Source organism: Euleptes europaea, chromosome 5 (assembly GCF_029931775.1).
Source record: "Euleptes europaea isolate rEulEur1 chromosome 5, rEulEur1.hap1, whole genome shotgun sequence".
Taxonomy (NCBI): Eukaryota; Metazoa; Chordata; class Lepidosauria; order Squamata; family Sphaerodactylidae; genus Euleptes; species Euleptes europaea.
The window spans coordinates 21643288-21658285 of NC_079316.1; the positions used below are offsets into that span (position 1 = coordinate 21643288).

General features: G+C 44.6%; 1 protein-coding gene across 1 annotated transcript in view; it reads left to right on the forward strand.

Moving 5' to 3' along the window:
- Window positions 1-14998, forward strand: part of WDR49 (WD repeat domain 49) — a 112840-nt gene that overhangs the window by 57653 nt on the left and 40189 nt on the right. The window contains exons 8-9 of the mRNA XM_056850068.1: window positions 4373-4537; window positions 10706-10821. Of these exons, the coding sequence (XP_056706046.1) occupies window positions 4373-4537; window positions 10706-10821 (281 nt within the window). The remainder of the gene's footprint in view (window positions 1-4372; window positions 4538-10705; window positions 10822-14998) is intronic.

The window sequence follows — 14998 nt, forward strand, 5'->3', positions numbered from 1 at the left end:
CAGCTAATTTAACACAATAAGAATGCAGCATATCGCTGCTTAGCAAGGCTGATTCATTTAATTGCCCAAGTTGAAGGGCAGCTGACTTCCCTTTATCTAGCTGTAGTTTCTTTATAATTTTACATTCAGGTGTTATCTGTTGACTCGTAAAGAAACAAAATACCCAAATGCAACCTGCCAACTTGCTTCCAGAACAGTGGGTGGGATCCAACACAGCTCCTTCACCAGTGGTAGCGCTTTCCCCCAGCCAAAGGAATCTTCCCCTGGCAAGAGGCTTGAAGAACCTTTTATGTCAACAGAAGGTTCTTTGCACCAGAGGAAAATGTCACCTCTAGCAGAATGGATCCATGAGATTCAACCCAATTTTATAATGGGCTGGATTCAACCAGATTTTCAGCTAGTAAAACAGGAAGGACCACACACACACGCACACACACACACAAATATGCTGGGGATCATGGGACCTGCGTAGAAAATAGCCATGTCAGATGGGGACTGTAGTAAGAAGGGGAATTTGGTGAGATTGAGTGAAAAAGCTGTCTGGATCCAACCCAATAGGTTAAGTATAGATAGCACAGACATTGTGGCAGATAGCGCAGGTACTGTGGGGTCACCCTGACCTGGATGGCCCAGGCTAGCCACACCTTGTCAGATCTCGGAAGATAAGGAGGGTCAGCCCTGGTTAGTACTTGGATGGGAGACCACCAAGGAAGCCCAGAGCTGCTATGCAGAGAAGGCAATGGCAAAACCACTCTCTCTTGCCTTGAAAACGTTCACCATAAGTTGGCTGAGACTTGATGGTACATCCTACTCTCAGTGTGTGGGTCAGAGCTCTTCCTATGATTACAAGCAGTTTCTATCAACTTGCCACTGTTGTGGGAAGGAGGGGCAATTGACCACCAAGGAAGTTTAGGGTTGCTACACAGAGGCAGGCAATGGCAAACAATCTCTGAATGCCTCTTGCAAACTAGCAGAAAAGTACTGCTCTTCCAGTACACAGACTGCCGAGGGCTTTCTAGGTCAAAGCCAGAAGCTTAAATGGAGCTCAGAAGAACTCAGGTAGTCAACAAAGCTCTTTAACTCTAGCGTAATGTGCTCATGACATGAAATTCTTGACAAAAAGTACTAATTGAATTTTCCAAGAAAACTTCAAGAGAAGCACCATAGTAGTCCAGCTGAAGAGTTTAGAGATGCATGAATCGGCATGGCAAAGATGGCAGAGAAACATTTTATGGACCATTTGGGAGAGGCAAATCTCACTTCTGGCCACTATAGCACCTTGTGTCCTAATGATAGGGCAAAATCATGAAGTATCATGAAGCTCTTACAAGATTACTTTACCCCACCAATAAGGGGAGCTATAACCTAATGACTTTCCTTCCCCATCAGTATTACCTCTTTATTAACTGGATTCGATTTCAGCTTGTTCACCTTCAACCACAGTAGCCAGGACACACATGTTGAATAGAGATGAAAGCATCTGGAGGTCTTGTTAATGAAACATGATCTGAATAACATCCTGTAAGATTCTGTAAGATGTAAGCTCCTGCAGGACTCATGATCGGATGGTTGAGAATGTCTTCACGAGAGCGGAAGGAGCATGTTGATGGACATTCTTCTGATTGTAGACTTCAGAATTTAATTCTAACCATTGTCTATCTTTGTAAAATGTAAAAATAGCCTTCAGTGAATAGGAACCCACATCTCTGACCTAGTTAAACGGATCAGAAAAGAAGTCTATTAATTTCAGAATGAAAAGCTCTTTTTTAATTCCACTGGTGCTTTTTAAACCACTTTCCCATTCCTGTCCTGCAGTGTCTATAAAAAGGAACTATAGGTATTGAGCTATGACGTGGTTCTTTATATATGTTACCAAAACAGCAGAGGACCCTACCACATGGAAGCTGTTCCCTTGCAGCTCTGGCACTATCTGAGTCAGTCCTTACATGTCTTATATTTCTTGTATGTGCTAGTGCAGGATGTCAAACTCAATAGTTAGGAGGGCTGGATATAGCATCAACGACACTTGGTTGGGCCGGGCCGGGTTGCCAACCTCCAGGTAGTAGCTGGAGATCTCCTGCTATTACAACTGATCTCCAGCCGATAGAGATCAGTTCCCCTGGAGAAAATGGTTGCTTTGGCAACTGGGCTCAATGGCATTGAAGTCCCTCCCCTCCCCAAACCCCGCCCTCCTCAGGCTCCACCCCCAAAACCTCCCGCCAGTGGTGAAGAGGGACCTGGCAACCCCAGGTCCCCCGGGCCATGCCTCTCCAGCCCAGATCGAGTGTGAGTGTGTGTGTGTGGCTGGCTCGAGGGCTGGATAAGAGCTCTCATGTGGCCGGATCCAGCCCACGGGCCTTATGTTTGACACCCCTGTGCTAGTGTAAACTGCTTTGGGCCCCTTTTTGGCAGAAATGTAATGTTTGGATAAATAAATATCAGATACTGCTGGACTGTGACACTTCCCTCGCTAATGCACTGGGAGGATGACCTTGTCTTCCTAACCTAACCTAACCTAACAGCCTGCTAACCTAAAACAACTCTCACCTGCAATGATAAAACTACTTACCAGTAGCATGAACTCCAGTACCCAGGCCTGCAACAAACCAAGGTGCCAACTTTGCTCTCATATAGATCCTAGCAACACCATCACTGGGCCCAGCAAAGTCAGCCATGCTATCTCAGATTCATACTCCTGTTCATCTTCTAACATGATTTATGCCATCACATGCCAGCAATGCCCTTCCACCCTCTGCACTGGACAAACAGGCCAGTCCCTGCGAGCAAGATTGAATGGACATAAGTCTGACATCAGAAACCACAACATTCAGAAACCAGTGGGGGAACATTTTAACCTTCCAGGACGTTCATGTGCTGATTTAAGAATAGCAGTTCTCTTATAAAGGGATTTCAAAGGGTGACTAGAAAGAGACACTGCTGAATTACAACTAATAATAAAGCTCAAGACAATGCATTCTCCTGGACTGAATAAAGATCTGTGATTCTTGTCTCATTTCCAATGCTAATTTCTCCACGCCTACTAACCCTCTATTGAGCCCCGTGGTGCTACATTACTGCAGTCCAAGCTCTGCTCACGACCTGAGTTCGATCCCAACGGAAGTTGGTTTCAAGTTGGTTTCAAGGTCAACTCAGCCTTCCATCCTTCTGAGGTTGGTGAAATGAGTACCCAGTTTGCTGGGGGTAAAGGGAAGATGACTGGGGAAGGCACTGGCAAACCACCCCGTAAACAAAGTCTGCCTAGTAAACGTTGGGATGTAATGTCACCCCATGGGTAAGGAATGACCCGGTGCTTTCACAGGGGACCTTTACCTTTACCTTTTTACTAACCCTCTGCATATCATGCCTAATCCAGTCACACCTGCTAATGTCATTTGCTTGCTTTTGACATTTACATTGCCATTGTGTGTCTAATTCACTCTCCTCTACTTAAAGAAGTGAGCTGTGGCTTACGAAAGCTCATACCCTGCCAGAAATTTTGTTAGTCTTTAAAGTGCTACTGGACTCTTGCTCTTTTCTACTACTGTTGACAAACTAACATGGCTACCCACCACGATCTAATAAATCATGCCAAAAAATGGCAAGAAGTAATTGTGTTATCATGAGCCACAAAGCATGCCACCAACATCAGCAGGGACAGAGCGTAATCTGTCCAAATGGCTGTTCTGCCCATTTATAGCATCTGACTACACGGTTAAAATTCCAGATGGAAACTAATGCATTCTGAGACATTCCCTCGATCATCTTTTAAGATCCATTACTCAATGGATCGATTCGCTAAGATAAGTTGGGATGGCTTATCTTGCCACAGACTGCAAAGCAGTTTGTCTAGTGTGCCCTCGGAAGATCTGTGGAAAAGACGCCACATTCTTGTTGCAAAGGGCACTTTGTTCCTCTCTGAATCCCAATTATTATCTTTTGAGGGACCAAGTCTCTTCTCCGTTTAATGATCTTGTCAGTGAAATCATTACTCTTTAGTTAAACGGCACTCGCTGTGAAGGCAGGTATTTAAGCTAGGATAAGAAGCAGCCCACAAACTTTAATAGGGAAAGAAGATAAATCTTCTAATGAGTTGAAAGAAAGAAGATGAAAAAATCAATGTCCATTTCCCCCCTTTTGGATTTGCATTTCATCCGCGGGCAATTATTTAAGTGAAGTGCACGTTCATCTGCGATTGTTGTAATGAAAGTGTAACATGGAATGAGAAATAAATGGGGCTTTAATTTATTTATGTTTACTTATTTACTTCATTTATACCCTGCCTATCCCTCCAGATCCTGATCTGATGCTTTACCACTAGGCCATATTGGCCGTCCAGCAACTTTTATGTATGTGCGTGTCTGCTTTTTCTTAGGTAATCACCTCCGATACGGGATCGACTGTTATCTTCTGGCTGATTGATACCGGGCAAAAAATCAAAGAGTTCACACGTTGCCATGGGAAGGCTGAGATCACCACTATGGCACTGGATGGGAGTGAGACGAGACTGTTCACTGGAAGCACCGATGGGACAGTGAAGGTATGAGAACGTGCACCAGAGGTGCAGAGCACCAGAGGTACCATGCTGCAAAACAGATGTATGCACAGTGGGAATGGGGCCCCCGTCACAGGAGTGGCAGGGAATGTATTATGGCTTGGCTCCTGTCCTCCTTTTCGGCTTGCGGAAAACACTTCTGCCTGCAGAAGAGGGGAAGATGGTTTTAAGCAGTTGCCCTTTCCCATGAACACACGAAGCTGCCTTCTTCTGAACCAGACCCTTGGTCCATCAAAGTCAATATTGTCTACTCAGACTGGCAGTGGCTCTCCAGGGTCTCAGGCAGAGGTCTTTCACATCACCTACTTGCCTAGTCCCTTTAACTGGAGATGCCGGGGACTGAACCTAGGACCTTCTGCATGCCAAGCAGATGCTCTACCATTGAGCCCCTCCCCTCTTCCCAATGAAGAACTCCACTCTTCATACTATTCTTGGGGGTCCACTGACCATAGAAGATATGGTTTTGATGGGCGCCCAGCAGGCTGCTGTGGGAGGCAGGAGGTTTCCTCTTCACTGAGGACAGCTCCACTTGCACTAGACAGTAGTCAATAACAACCAGACGCTGGCATTATAAAACCGCAGAAGAAAGGGCACACTGTTATTGAGAGCCAGTATGGTGTAGTACTCAGAGTGTCAGACTAAGGTCTGGGCACCTCGAGTTCAAATCCTTGCTCTGCCATGGAAGCTCGCTGAGTGACCTTGGTCTAGTCCCCCGCACTCATCCTTACCTACATCATAGGGTCGTTGTGAGGATAAAATGGAAGAGGGGCGAATGGTGTAATCGTCTTAGAGTTCCCATTGAGGGGAGAAAAGTGGTGTACAAATGAAGGAAATAAACAAAGAGCTAATCTGTCACCTTCTGTGACTGGACAGCTGCAGAATGCCACAGGGGGGATTATGCTTTTGAAGGTCGACACTCATTAAAAACTTCTTGCATGTAGAAAATTGACAGATCAAAGAGCATTTATTACATTTTAAGAAGAAGAAGAGTTGGTTTTTATATGCTGACTTTCTCTACCACTTAAGGAAGAATCAAACCTGCTTACAGTCACCTTCTCTTCCCCTCCCCACAACAGACACCCTGTGAGATAGGTGGGGCTGAGAGAGTTCTAAGAGAGCTGTGACTAGCCCAAGGTTACCCAGCTGGCTTCATGCTTGGAGTGGGGAAACCAACCTGGATCACCACATTAGCGTCTGCTGCTCATGTGGAGGAGTGGGGAATCAAACTCATTTCTCCAGATCAGAGTCCACCACTCCAAACCACCACTCTTAACCACTACGCCATGCTAGAAGCTTTGTCTTCCTCCAAGGAACTGAAGCTGTCATGCATGGTTCACCCATCCTCCATTTCTCTGCAAAGACGGCTAAAAGAAGAGAGAATGACTGGCCCCGGGTCATCTAGAACATTTCATAGCAAGCAGGAATTTGAATCTAGGCATCCCCAGCTGTAGTCCACTATTCTAATCACTATACCACACTGATTACGTTAGACTGCAGTTTTCACCCAATATACTCATTTTCAATGGACAGTGAGGGTTTGTGGGTTTTGTTTTTTGCTGTGGGGGTGTATTCAGTCTGGCAACCAACCACCTGCATCTTGAAAAGTACAGTCTTTTCTTGTCTGTTGAAGGCAGATAATGTTTTTTGACCTTTGGTTCACAGTGCCTTAAAAGCTATGCGCAACTGCAGTTCAAGCATTTGGATGGTCTTTGCTCAATACAGCGCTTAATTCTGTTAGATGTTCAGAAACCTTTCCCTGTTTTAATTGGATGCAATTAGAAAGACCTCGGGGTTCCAGTGCTCAAACAGGTTTATGTTTCATGCACCCTCTCAGCAAAAGACCAAAAAGGAAATCTAAACAAATGATAAATGCCAGTTATTTATTTTCAGATAGTCAGCTACTCTAGCAGGCAGTTACAAGTTGCAACATTGCAAAAAAGTAGGATTTATTGCAATGCAGAAGATAAAATATGCCCCAAGCTCACGTTACTTTTTACAGGGTGGATACACGAGTCTCATTTCAAAGGCAGTAGTGAGATGTTGTTAATTATAGCTTTCTGTTTATAGATATATTGTTTAACAGGGCTGCCAATCTCCTGGTGAGGCCTGGAGATTTCCCAGAATTACAACTGATCTGCAGATGACAGCAATCAGTTCCCCTGAAGAAAATAGCAGATTTGGAGGGTGGACTGTATGCATTATACCCCATTGAGGTCCCTCCCCTTCTTAGGGTTACCAAACTCCAGGTACTAGCTGGGGATCTCCTGCTATTACAACTGATCTCCAGCCAATAGAGATCCTGGAGAAAATGGCCGCTTTGGCATTTGGACTCTATGGCAATGAACTCTCTCACATCTCCAAATCCCGCCCTCCTCAAGCTCCGTCCCAAAAATCTCCTGCCGGTGGCTAAGAGGGACCCGGCAACCCTCCCCCTTCCTCCCCCTCTTCAAATTCTTTAGGGATTTACCAACCTAAATTAGGCACCACAATTTAAGAAAGATGTAGACAAGCTGGAACGTGTCCAGAAAAGGGCAACAAAGATAATGAGGGGTCTGGAGACCAGGTCCTATGAGGAAAGGTTGAAGGAGCTGGGTATGTTTAGCCTGAAGAGGAGAAGACTGAGAGGGGATATAATAACCATGTTCAAGTACTTGAAGGGCTGTCATATAGAGGAGGGTGCCGAGTTGTTTTCTGTTGCCCAAGAAGGTCGGACCAGAACCAACGGGTTGAAATTAAATCAAAAGAGTTTCCGTCTAGACATTAGGAAGAACTTTCTAACAGTTAGAGCGGTTCCTCAGTGGAACAGGCTTCCTCGGGAGGTGATAAGCTCTCCTTCCCTGGACATTTTTAAGAAGAGGTTAGATGGCCATCTGCCAGCAATGCTGATTCTGTGACCTTAGGCAGATGATGAGAGGGAGGGCATCTTGGCCATCTTCTGGTCACTAGGGGTGTGGAGGGGGGAGGTAGTTGTGAAATTCCTGCATTGTGCAGGGGGTTGGACTTGACGGCCCTGGTGGTCCCTTCCAACTCTATGATTCTATTATTCTAACCTAGAGTTGACAACCCCACTGTATTGTGCCATTTTTTCCCCTGGGATATTTTGCTGATGACAGCGTAGTGCTGGTCTGATGTGATGTCAAGTATGCTGGCAAATAAAAGAGCTCCTTGTTGGGTCTAGAAGTGAGACGTTTCACTAACCAGCAATCAGCAATGAGTGAGTGAAAAACAGCTATAGGTTCACAATAACACAGAATCATCAAGAGTTTCCCTGGGACAGATTGGAACCATGGTACTCAGTCTTAAAATCCAGCTGGCTACCTTGTATTTCTAATAGATCTTTGTCTTAAATTTATTTTGTTTTATGTACGTTATTTTCTCCAAATGGGGACCTGATGCAGCTTATACCATTCTCTTCTTCATTTTTTATTAAACATTTATCCATAACACACAAGATTTAATCATTCTGCTCTATGAAATTTGCCCACCCAATGTCATTAGTAGTGACTCCAAGATTTGATGTTGCATAATATGTTTTCTGCTTCTCATTTTCAGATGACTATCTGTTGTGCCTATATACAATGTTTTGTGTGGGCAACTGTGCAGAATAAATTGTTACTCATAGTGGCCTGGATCTTGTGACCTTGTTCTCTTCACACCTCTCTCTGGTTACTCACTTCTCTCAAGAACCCACTTCCACTGTTGTTATATGGTTGCCATCCTCCAGGAGATATCCTGCTATTTCAACTGCTCTCCAGCCGACAGAGATCAATTCACCTGCAGAAAATGGCCGCTTTGGCAATTGGACTCTGTGGCATTGAAGTCCCTCGCCTCCCCAAATCCCGCCCTCCTCAGGCTTCACCCCAAAACCTCCTGCCGATGGCGAAGAGGGACCTGGCAACCTTATGTTGTTAGCACTTCTGCATACACAGAAGTGAGCTGCACAGCAGAAGATACCCTCTGCAGAGCACAGAGAAAAGGCGAGGGGAACAATGGGTCCACTGGTCCTGGGTTAGGATAACTGGCATTGTATGAAAATGCCACAAGTGCAGTAGAAATTAGTTGCGGCTGTCCCTCAGCAAACAATAGTTATTAAGTTAGTCATAATTACTAATCGATTCCATTGATTTTGAACAGGACTTAGTCTCGGCTAATTTTATCTAAGCTGGCTCCTGTAACTATACTCTTTTATAATCCTGTTATTTCATACTTGCCTTAAATGAAATTAATCTATTTTTCTGTCAGTGGGTCAGATTCATGAATGGAGTAAGTTTGTAGAAGTGATTTGTACTGCTTTCCACTCCCCAACCTAGAATCATAGAGTTGGACGGGGCCATACAGGCCATCTATTCCAACCCGCTGCTTAATGCAGGATCAGCCTAGAGCATCCCTGACAAGTTTTTATACAGCCTCTGCTTAAAGGCTGCCAGCGAGGGGGAGCTCATCACTTCCCTAGGTAGCTGATTCCACTGTCCAACAACTGTAAATTCCCCTCCCCAATATCCAGCCAGTACCTTTCCTCCTGCAAATTAAACCCATTATTGCAAGTCCTATCCTCTGCTGCCAACAGGAACAGCTCCCTACCCTCCTCTAAGTGTCAGCCCTTCAAATACTTAAAGAGAGAAATCATGTCCCCCCTTAACCACCTCTTCTCCAGACTAAACATTCCCAACTCCCTCAACATGTTCTCTCTAAATCTGCTCCTGAAGGTCTGGAAACATGCCCGGAAGTATACTATGTGCTGGGAGGGGGCAGTGTAGCAAAAACATGGAAATGGCTGACCCCTGCATTAATGCAACAAGTCAGGGGTAGCATTCTAACTAAGAAGACAGCCTCCACAGATGATTTGAAGCCACTACTCTCTGCCTGCCTTAATCCAGAATACTATAATATGCCACAAGAACTAGAAAGGTGTACATAGCCAATAACAGTAGTATATTTAATGGTTTGTGTGTGTGCCTATCTTAGGGCTGGCAATTCCAGGTTGGGAAATTCCTGGGGATTTGGGGATGGAACTAGGGAGGGTCCTCAGGAAGGTATAATACCATAGAAGCCACTCTCCAAAAGGTAAAAAAGGTAAAGGTAGTCCCCTGTGCAAGCACTGGGTCATTCCTGACCCATGGGGTGATGTCGCAACCCAATGTTTACTAGGCAGACTTTGTTTATGGGGTGGTTTGCCAGTGCCTTCCCCAGTCATCTTCCCTTTACCCCCAGCAAGCTGGGTACTCATTTTACCGACCTCGGAAGGATGGAAGGCTGAGTCAACCCTGAGCCGGCTATCTGAAACCGACTTCCGCTGGGATCGAACTCAGGTTGTGAGCAGAGCTTGGACTGCAGTACTGCAGCTTACCACTCTGCACCACGGGGCTCCTCCACTCTCCAAAGCACCCATTTTCTCCAGGAGAAATGATCTCTGTTGTCTGGAGATAGGGTTGCTGGCTCTGGGTTGGGAAATACCTGGATAATTTGGGGGTGGAGTCTGAGAAGGTTGAGGTTTGGAGAGGGGAGAGACTTCAATGTGTTATAATGCCACAGAGCCTACTTTACAAAGCAGCCATTTCCTCCAAGTGAACTGACCTCTGTCACCTTGATCTCAGATGTAATAGCAGGAGATCTCCAGCCACTACCTGGAGTTTGGCAACCCTATCCGGAAATCAGCAGTAGTTCTGGGAGATCTCCAGGCCTGACCTGGAGGTTGACAACCTTGCTGTATCTAAGGTTGCCAACCTCCAGGTAACACCTACCTGCCAGTCCTGGAGATCTCCCACTATTACAATTGATCTCTAGACAACCAAGATCAGTTTCCCCGGAGAAAATAGCTGCTTTGGAAAATGGATTCTATGGTATTCTATTCTGCTGAAGTCCCTCCCCTCCTGAAACCCCATCCTCCTCAGGCTCCAATCCCAAAATCTCCATGTATTTCCCAACCCAAACCTGGCAACTCTAACTATATCTATCTACCTATGTATTAAAATTAATACATAAATTGAAATTTCATGTTCTAAATATGTATATTGTTTTCTGTTAACCTATCCCAAGTTAAAGGTTAAAGTTTGACCATTTAAAATGTCAAAGGTTAAATGAAACCTCGAGAGGTTAATAACTAGGTAGACCTGGCCTAGTTATTATTACTGATTTTTAAAATTTTCATTGCAGATTTGGGACTTCAATGGACACTGTCACCATCAACTTAATGCTGGAAGAGACCGAGCTGTTGAAATTTCCCAGATCTTGGTGCTAAGCCGAACTATATTGGTTCTAGGCTGGGACAGGTACTGTAAACGTTAAACTGCCGTGTATAGAAGTTTGTAAGTTGGGAGTGTTCCTTGCCTCCGTTTTCTGGAGATAAAACCTTTTAAAGCTTATCTTTCCAGGCTGTTGAACTAATTCAAGGGCTATTTGATAACTGAATCTAAGGATGTTCTATTCAAAGGTGCAGTGTAGCAAGAATGGATCTCATCTGTCTTGATCAAGGCCGCCATTTTAGAATGAGGTAGGGAGGGCAGCAAGATTATCTGCAAGATTTAATAATGTCGAGATTAAATTGTAAAAATAAAAGGGGTATGTTTTATGAGCAGTTGTTATGGTTCCTGTTTTGTGCTTCATAATCAATGAAGTGATGCTATCAACTGAGTTTGAACTGCATAGTCGTGACTCTTTTCCTGAACATAGCAGGTAAATATGAGGAGAAATCCAGGAGTAATATGAACTGAACAATAAGCAGAAAATGTAAATAAATGGTGTCTCCAGCCTAGGTATATCTTTTTTTCCAGGAAGATGGCCTCATCTTAATATTGCTATGCCACACGTTTCATTAATTTTATTCAGATAATTTCGATTTACTTCAAATTTTGTAGATATCTCTCACCTGAATGGGACCCTCCAAATTCGCCTCATGATTCACTGTGTCTAAAATCTGACAGCAGTTCTGAAAAGGTAAAAAGCTCTCCTGAGCGATATCACTCATCGTGTCAAGTCTGTTTTACCTCCCCTTGAAACTCCTCACATACTTTGTCTGAAAAGGACCCTACACATTTGTCTTGAATTTCTCCTGAGCTGAAATTTAGTGGCAAATCTAAAGGTCAAACAGGATGTCTTTCTGATTATGCAGGCAGATAAACCACGGCAAATACTTCTCTCCTCTGTTAACTGGCCAGAACGATGTGGTTTGTGAATGTGACCAGGACAGGGGTCTTAAAATGAAACCGTTTGATGCTTAACGTCCTCACGCATACCTACCCAACTGGTCATGAAGCCTCTTTGCTTCAGGCATCCACTAGGTTCAATCCTACCTGCCAGTCCTTCCCCTGGGATAGAATCATACAGTTGGAAGGTACCACCATCCAACCCCCTGCACAACGAAGGAAATTCACAACTACCTTCCCCCTCACACCTCCAGTGATCAGAAGATGGCCAAGATGCCCTTCCTCTCATCATCTGCCTAAGGTCACAGAATCAGCATTGCTGACAGATGGCCATCTAACCTCTTCTTAAAAACCTCCATGGAAGGAGAGCTTACCACCTCCCGAGGAAGCCTGTTCCACCGAGGAACCACTCTAACTGTTAGAAAAGTCTTCCTAATGTCTAGACGGAAACTCTTTTGATTTAACTTCAACCCGTTGGTTCTGGTCCGACCTTCTTGGGCAACAGAAAACAACTCGGCACCATCCTCTATATGACAGCCCCTCAAGTACTTGAAGATGGTTATCATATCCCCTCTCAGTCTTCTCCTCTTCAGGCTAAACATACCCAGCTCCTTCAACCTTTCCTCATAGGACCTGGTCTCCAGACCCCTCACCATCTTTGTTGCCCTCCTCTGGACACATTCCGGCTTGTCTACATCTTTCTTAAATTGTGGTGCCCAAAACTGAACACAGTACTCTAGTTGAGGTCTAACCAGAGCAGAGTAAAGAGATACCACCAGTTCGCGTGATCTGGACACTATACTTCTGTGGATGCAGCCCAAGACCGCATTTGCCTTTTTAGCTACTGCATCACACTGCTGACTCATGTTCAGTGTTTGGATACCCCGGACCTGTCTGGGGATGGAACCTGGGAGGGGGAAGCATCACTGATGCACTGACATCACTTTTGGGTGAGGACCCAGAAGTGACGTCACTGTTCCCCACAACGTTCTAGGAATCCCCCAATGATAAATAGAGTTTCTACGGTATCATGGGGAGGGGAGGTCTGACATCATTCTCCTCCTCCATTTTTCTCCTGCTACTTGCTGTATTGAGGATGGGCAACAGAGAGCATGAATGGGAGTTCCTCCAGCTGCAGTGAGCATCTGGTACCTTGGCATCTTTAGCTAGAAAAAAATAGGTGGAAATAACTTTTATTTGCCTGAGGACTTAAGACAAGCTGCTGCCAGTTGGAGTAGACAGTACTAAGCTTGATTAACCAATGGTCTGAATCAGTGTAAGGCATCTTCATATGGTGAAAGACTAGAACAAATCCCTCTCTGTCACTTAGCTATAGATGGGGATGGTCTACATAGTTGCCTGTTTTATACAGACTTTCTCCCATTTTTGAGATGGAAAGAATTTTGTAGATTAGGCATTTGCGCATATTATCTGCATGGTATAGAGGTGGGGAGGTGCATACTTTTTCTCCATATGAAAGCTGTAGGAATCCTATCCTTGTTTTAGGATGATGTCAGGCAGATATTGTCACACACTGGTGTCACACACTGGTGTCTTATATTTGGTGCCACTTAGTGGTCAGGAGGCAGATACTTAGGTTCATGCTGACTGGACATGCTCCTTGGGGAGCTGTGGCTTATATCATTTTCTAAAATTGATGTCTAGTTGAGGTCTTGTGAACTGTGGCAAAAGTAACCCCAGCTGCAGCTTGACAATGCTGGTGAGGCCTCCCTATGTTTAGGTTTTCCAGCCTCCAGGTGGTGGTTGAAAATCTCCCACTATTACAACTGATCTCCAGGCAACAGAGATCAGTTCCTCTGGAGAAAATGGCCGCTTTGGCAATTGGACTGTATGGCATTGAAGTCCCTCCCCTCTCCAAGCCCCACCCTGCTCAGGCTCCGCCCCCAAAATCTCCAGGTATTTCCCAATCTGGAGCTGGCAACCCTACCAATGTTACGCTATCCGAAGTGGAGCCTTTGGAAAGCTTCTGTTGGAGGTGGGATTGCAGTGTCGATGACAGCGTTGCTTGACTTCATGAGGCCCTACTAGGGTTCCCAACCTCCAAATGAGGCCTGGGGATAGGGTTGCCAGGTCCCTCTTCATTACTGGTGGGAGGTTTTTTGGGGCGGAGCCTGAGGATGGTGGGGTTTGGGGAGGGAGGGATTTCAATGCCATATAGTCCAATTGCTAAAATGGGCATTTTTTCCAAGGGAATTGATCTCTGCTGCCTGGAGATCAGTTGTAATAGTGGGAGATCTTCAACCACCACCTGGAGGTTGGCAACCCTACCTGAGGATCTATTGGAACCAAAACTGATCTCCAGATGACAGAGATCCGTGCCCCTGAAGAAAATGGCTGCTTTGGAGGGTGGATTCTTTGGAGAGCATTATACTCCCATGAGGTCCACCTCTCCCCAAACCCCAACCCCAAATTTCCAGGAATTTCTCAACCTGGAGTTGGCAACCCAAGACCCCACTGATTCTTTTTGCAGCTGGAAGCAGAAAAAAATCATTAAAACATTAGAGATTCTGTGAGGGAGGGCTTGTATTTTCTACGCCAAGATGTTTTCCAGATGCTAAGGAAGAAATTACAGCAGACTTAATTAGAAATCCTTCTGTCCATAAATTTGAAAATGTAGACAACAGAAACTGCTTCCTCTGTAGAGGTAATTTTCATTGCTGTTGTTCACTGTAAAATTATGAGGAGCTGGAAATTAGGATGGAATAAATTGCTTTGGAGTGTTTCCCTCTCCTTTGAAACTCTAGGAACTGAATGATTTTTAACAGATCCAGAACAGCTGTAATTTTTAAAAAAAATCTCATTAATTATAGTAGATAATGCTATTTACAGAATCAAAATTTTGGAACAATGCAGTTTAAAATGTCAAGGTTGCTCTGTGAAATTTGATGAGGTGGTAATTATCAGAAACACTTAGTGCTTACTTTTATGCATGGTCTTATTCACATGATAATTGTAGATATCATTTGATAAACAGGACGTGTGAAGCTTCTACTGCCAGTTAATACGGACCATTACCTCTTATTGTACTGTGAAGTTATTTTACAATAGATGCCAAACTGGCGATAAGATTATCAAGTGTATTCTATCGCCTTTGCTTAAATTGAAGATGTAAACTCATCCTTCAAACGTGTCTTTGCTGAAGGATAGTGTCTCCATCTAATAAAGGAGCTGTATTCATAATAGCTGGCTGAGATAGGTTGTGTTAAGCGTTTATTAAATGGTGGTTACAGTCAAGTGTAAGGATGTGTCACTGGCCACCAAGATCAAGTTAATTCATGCCATC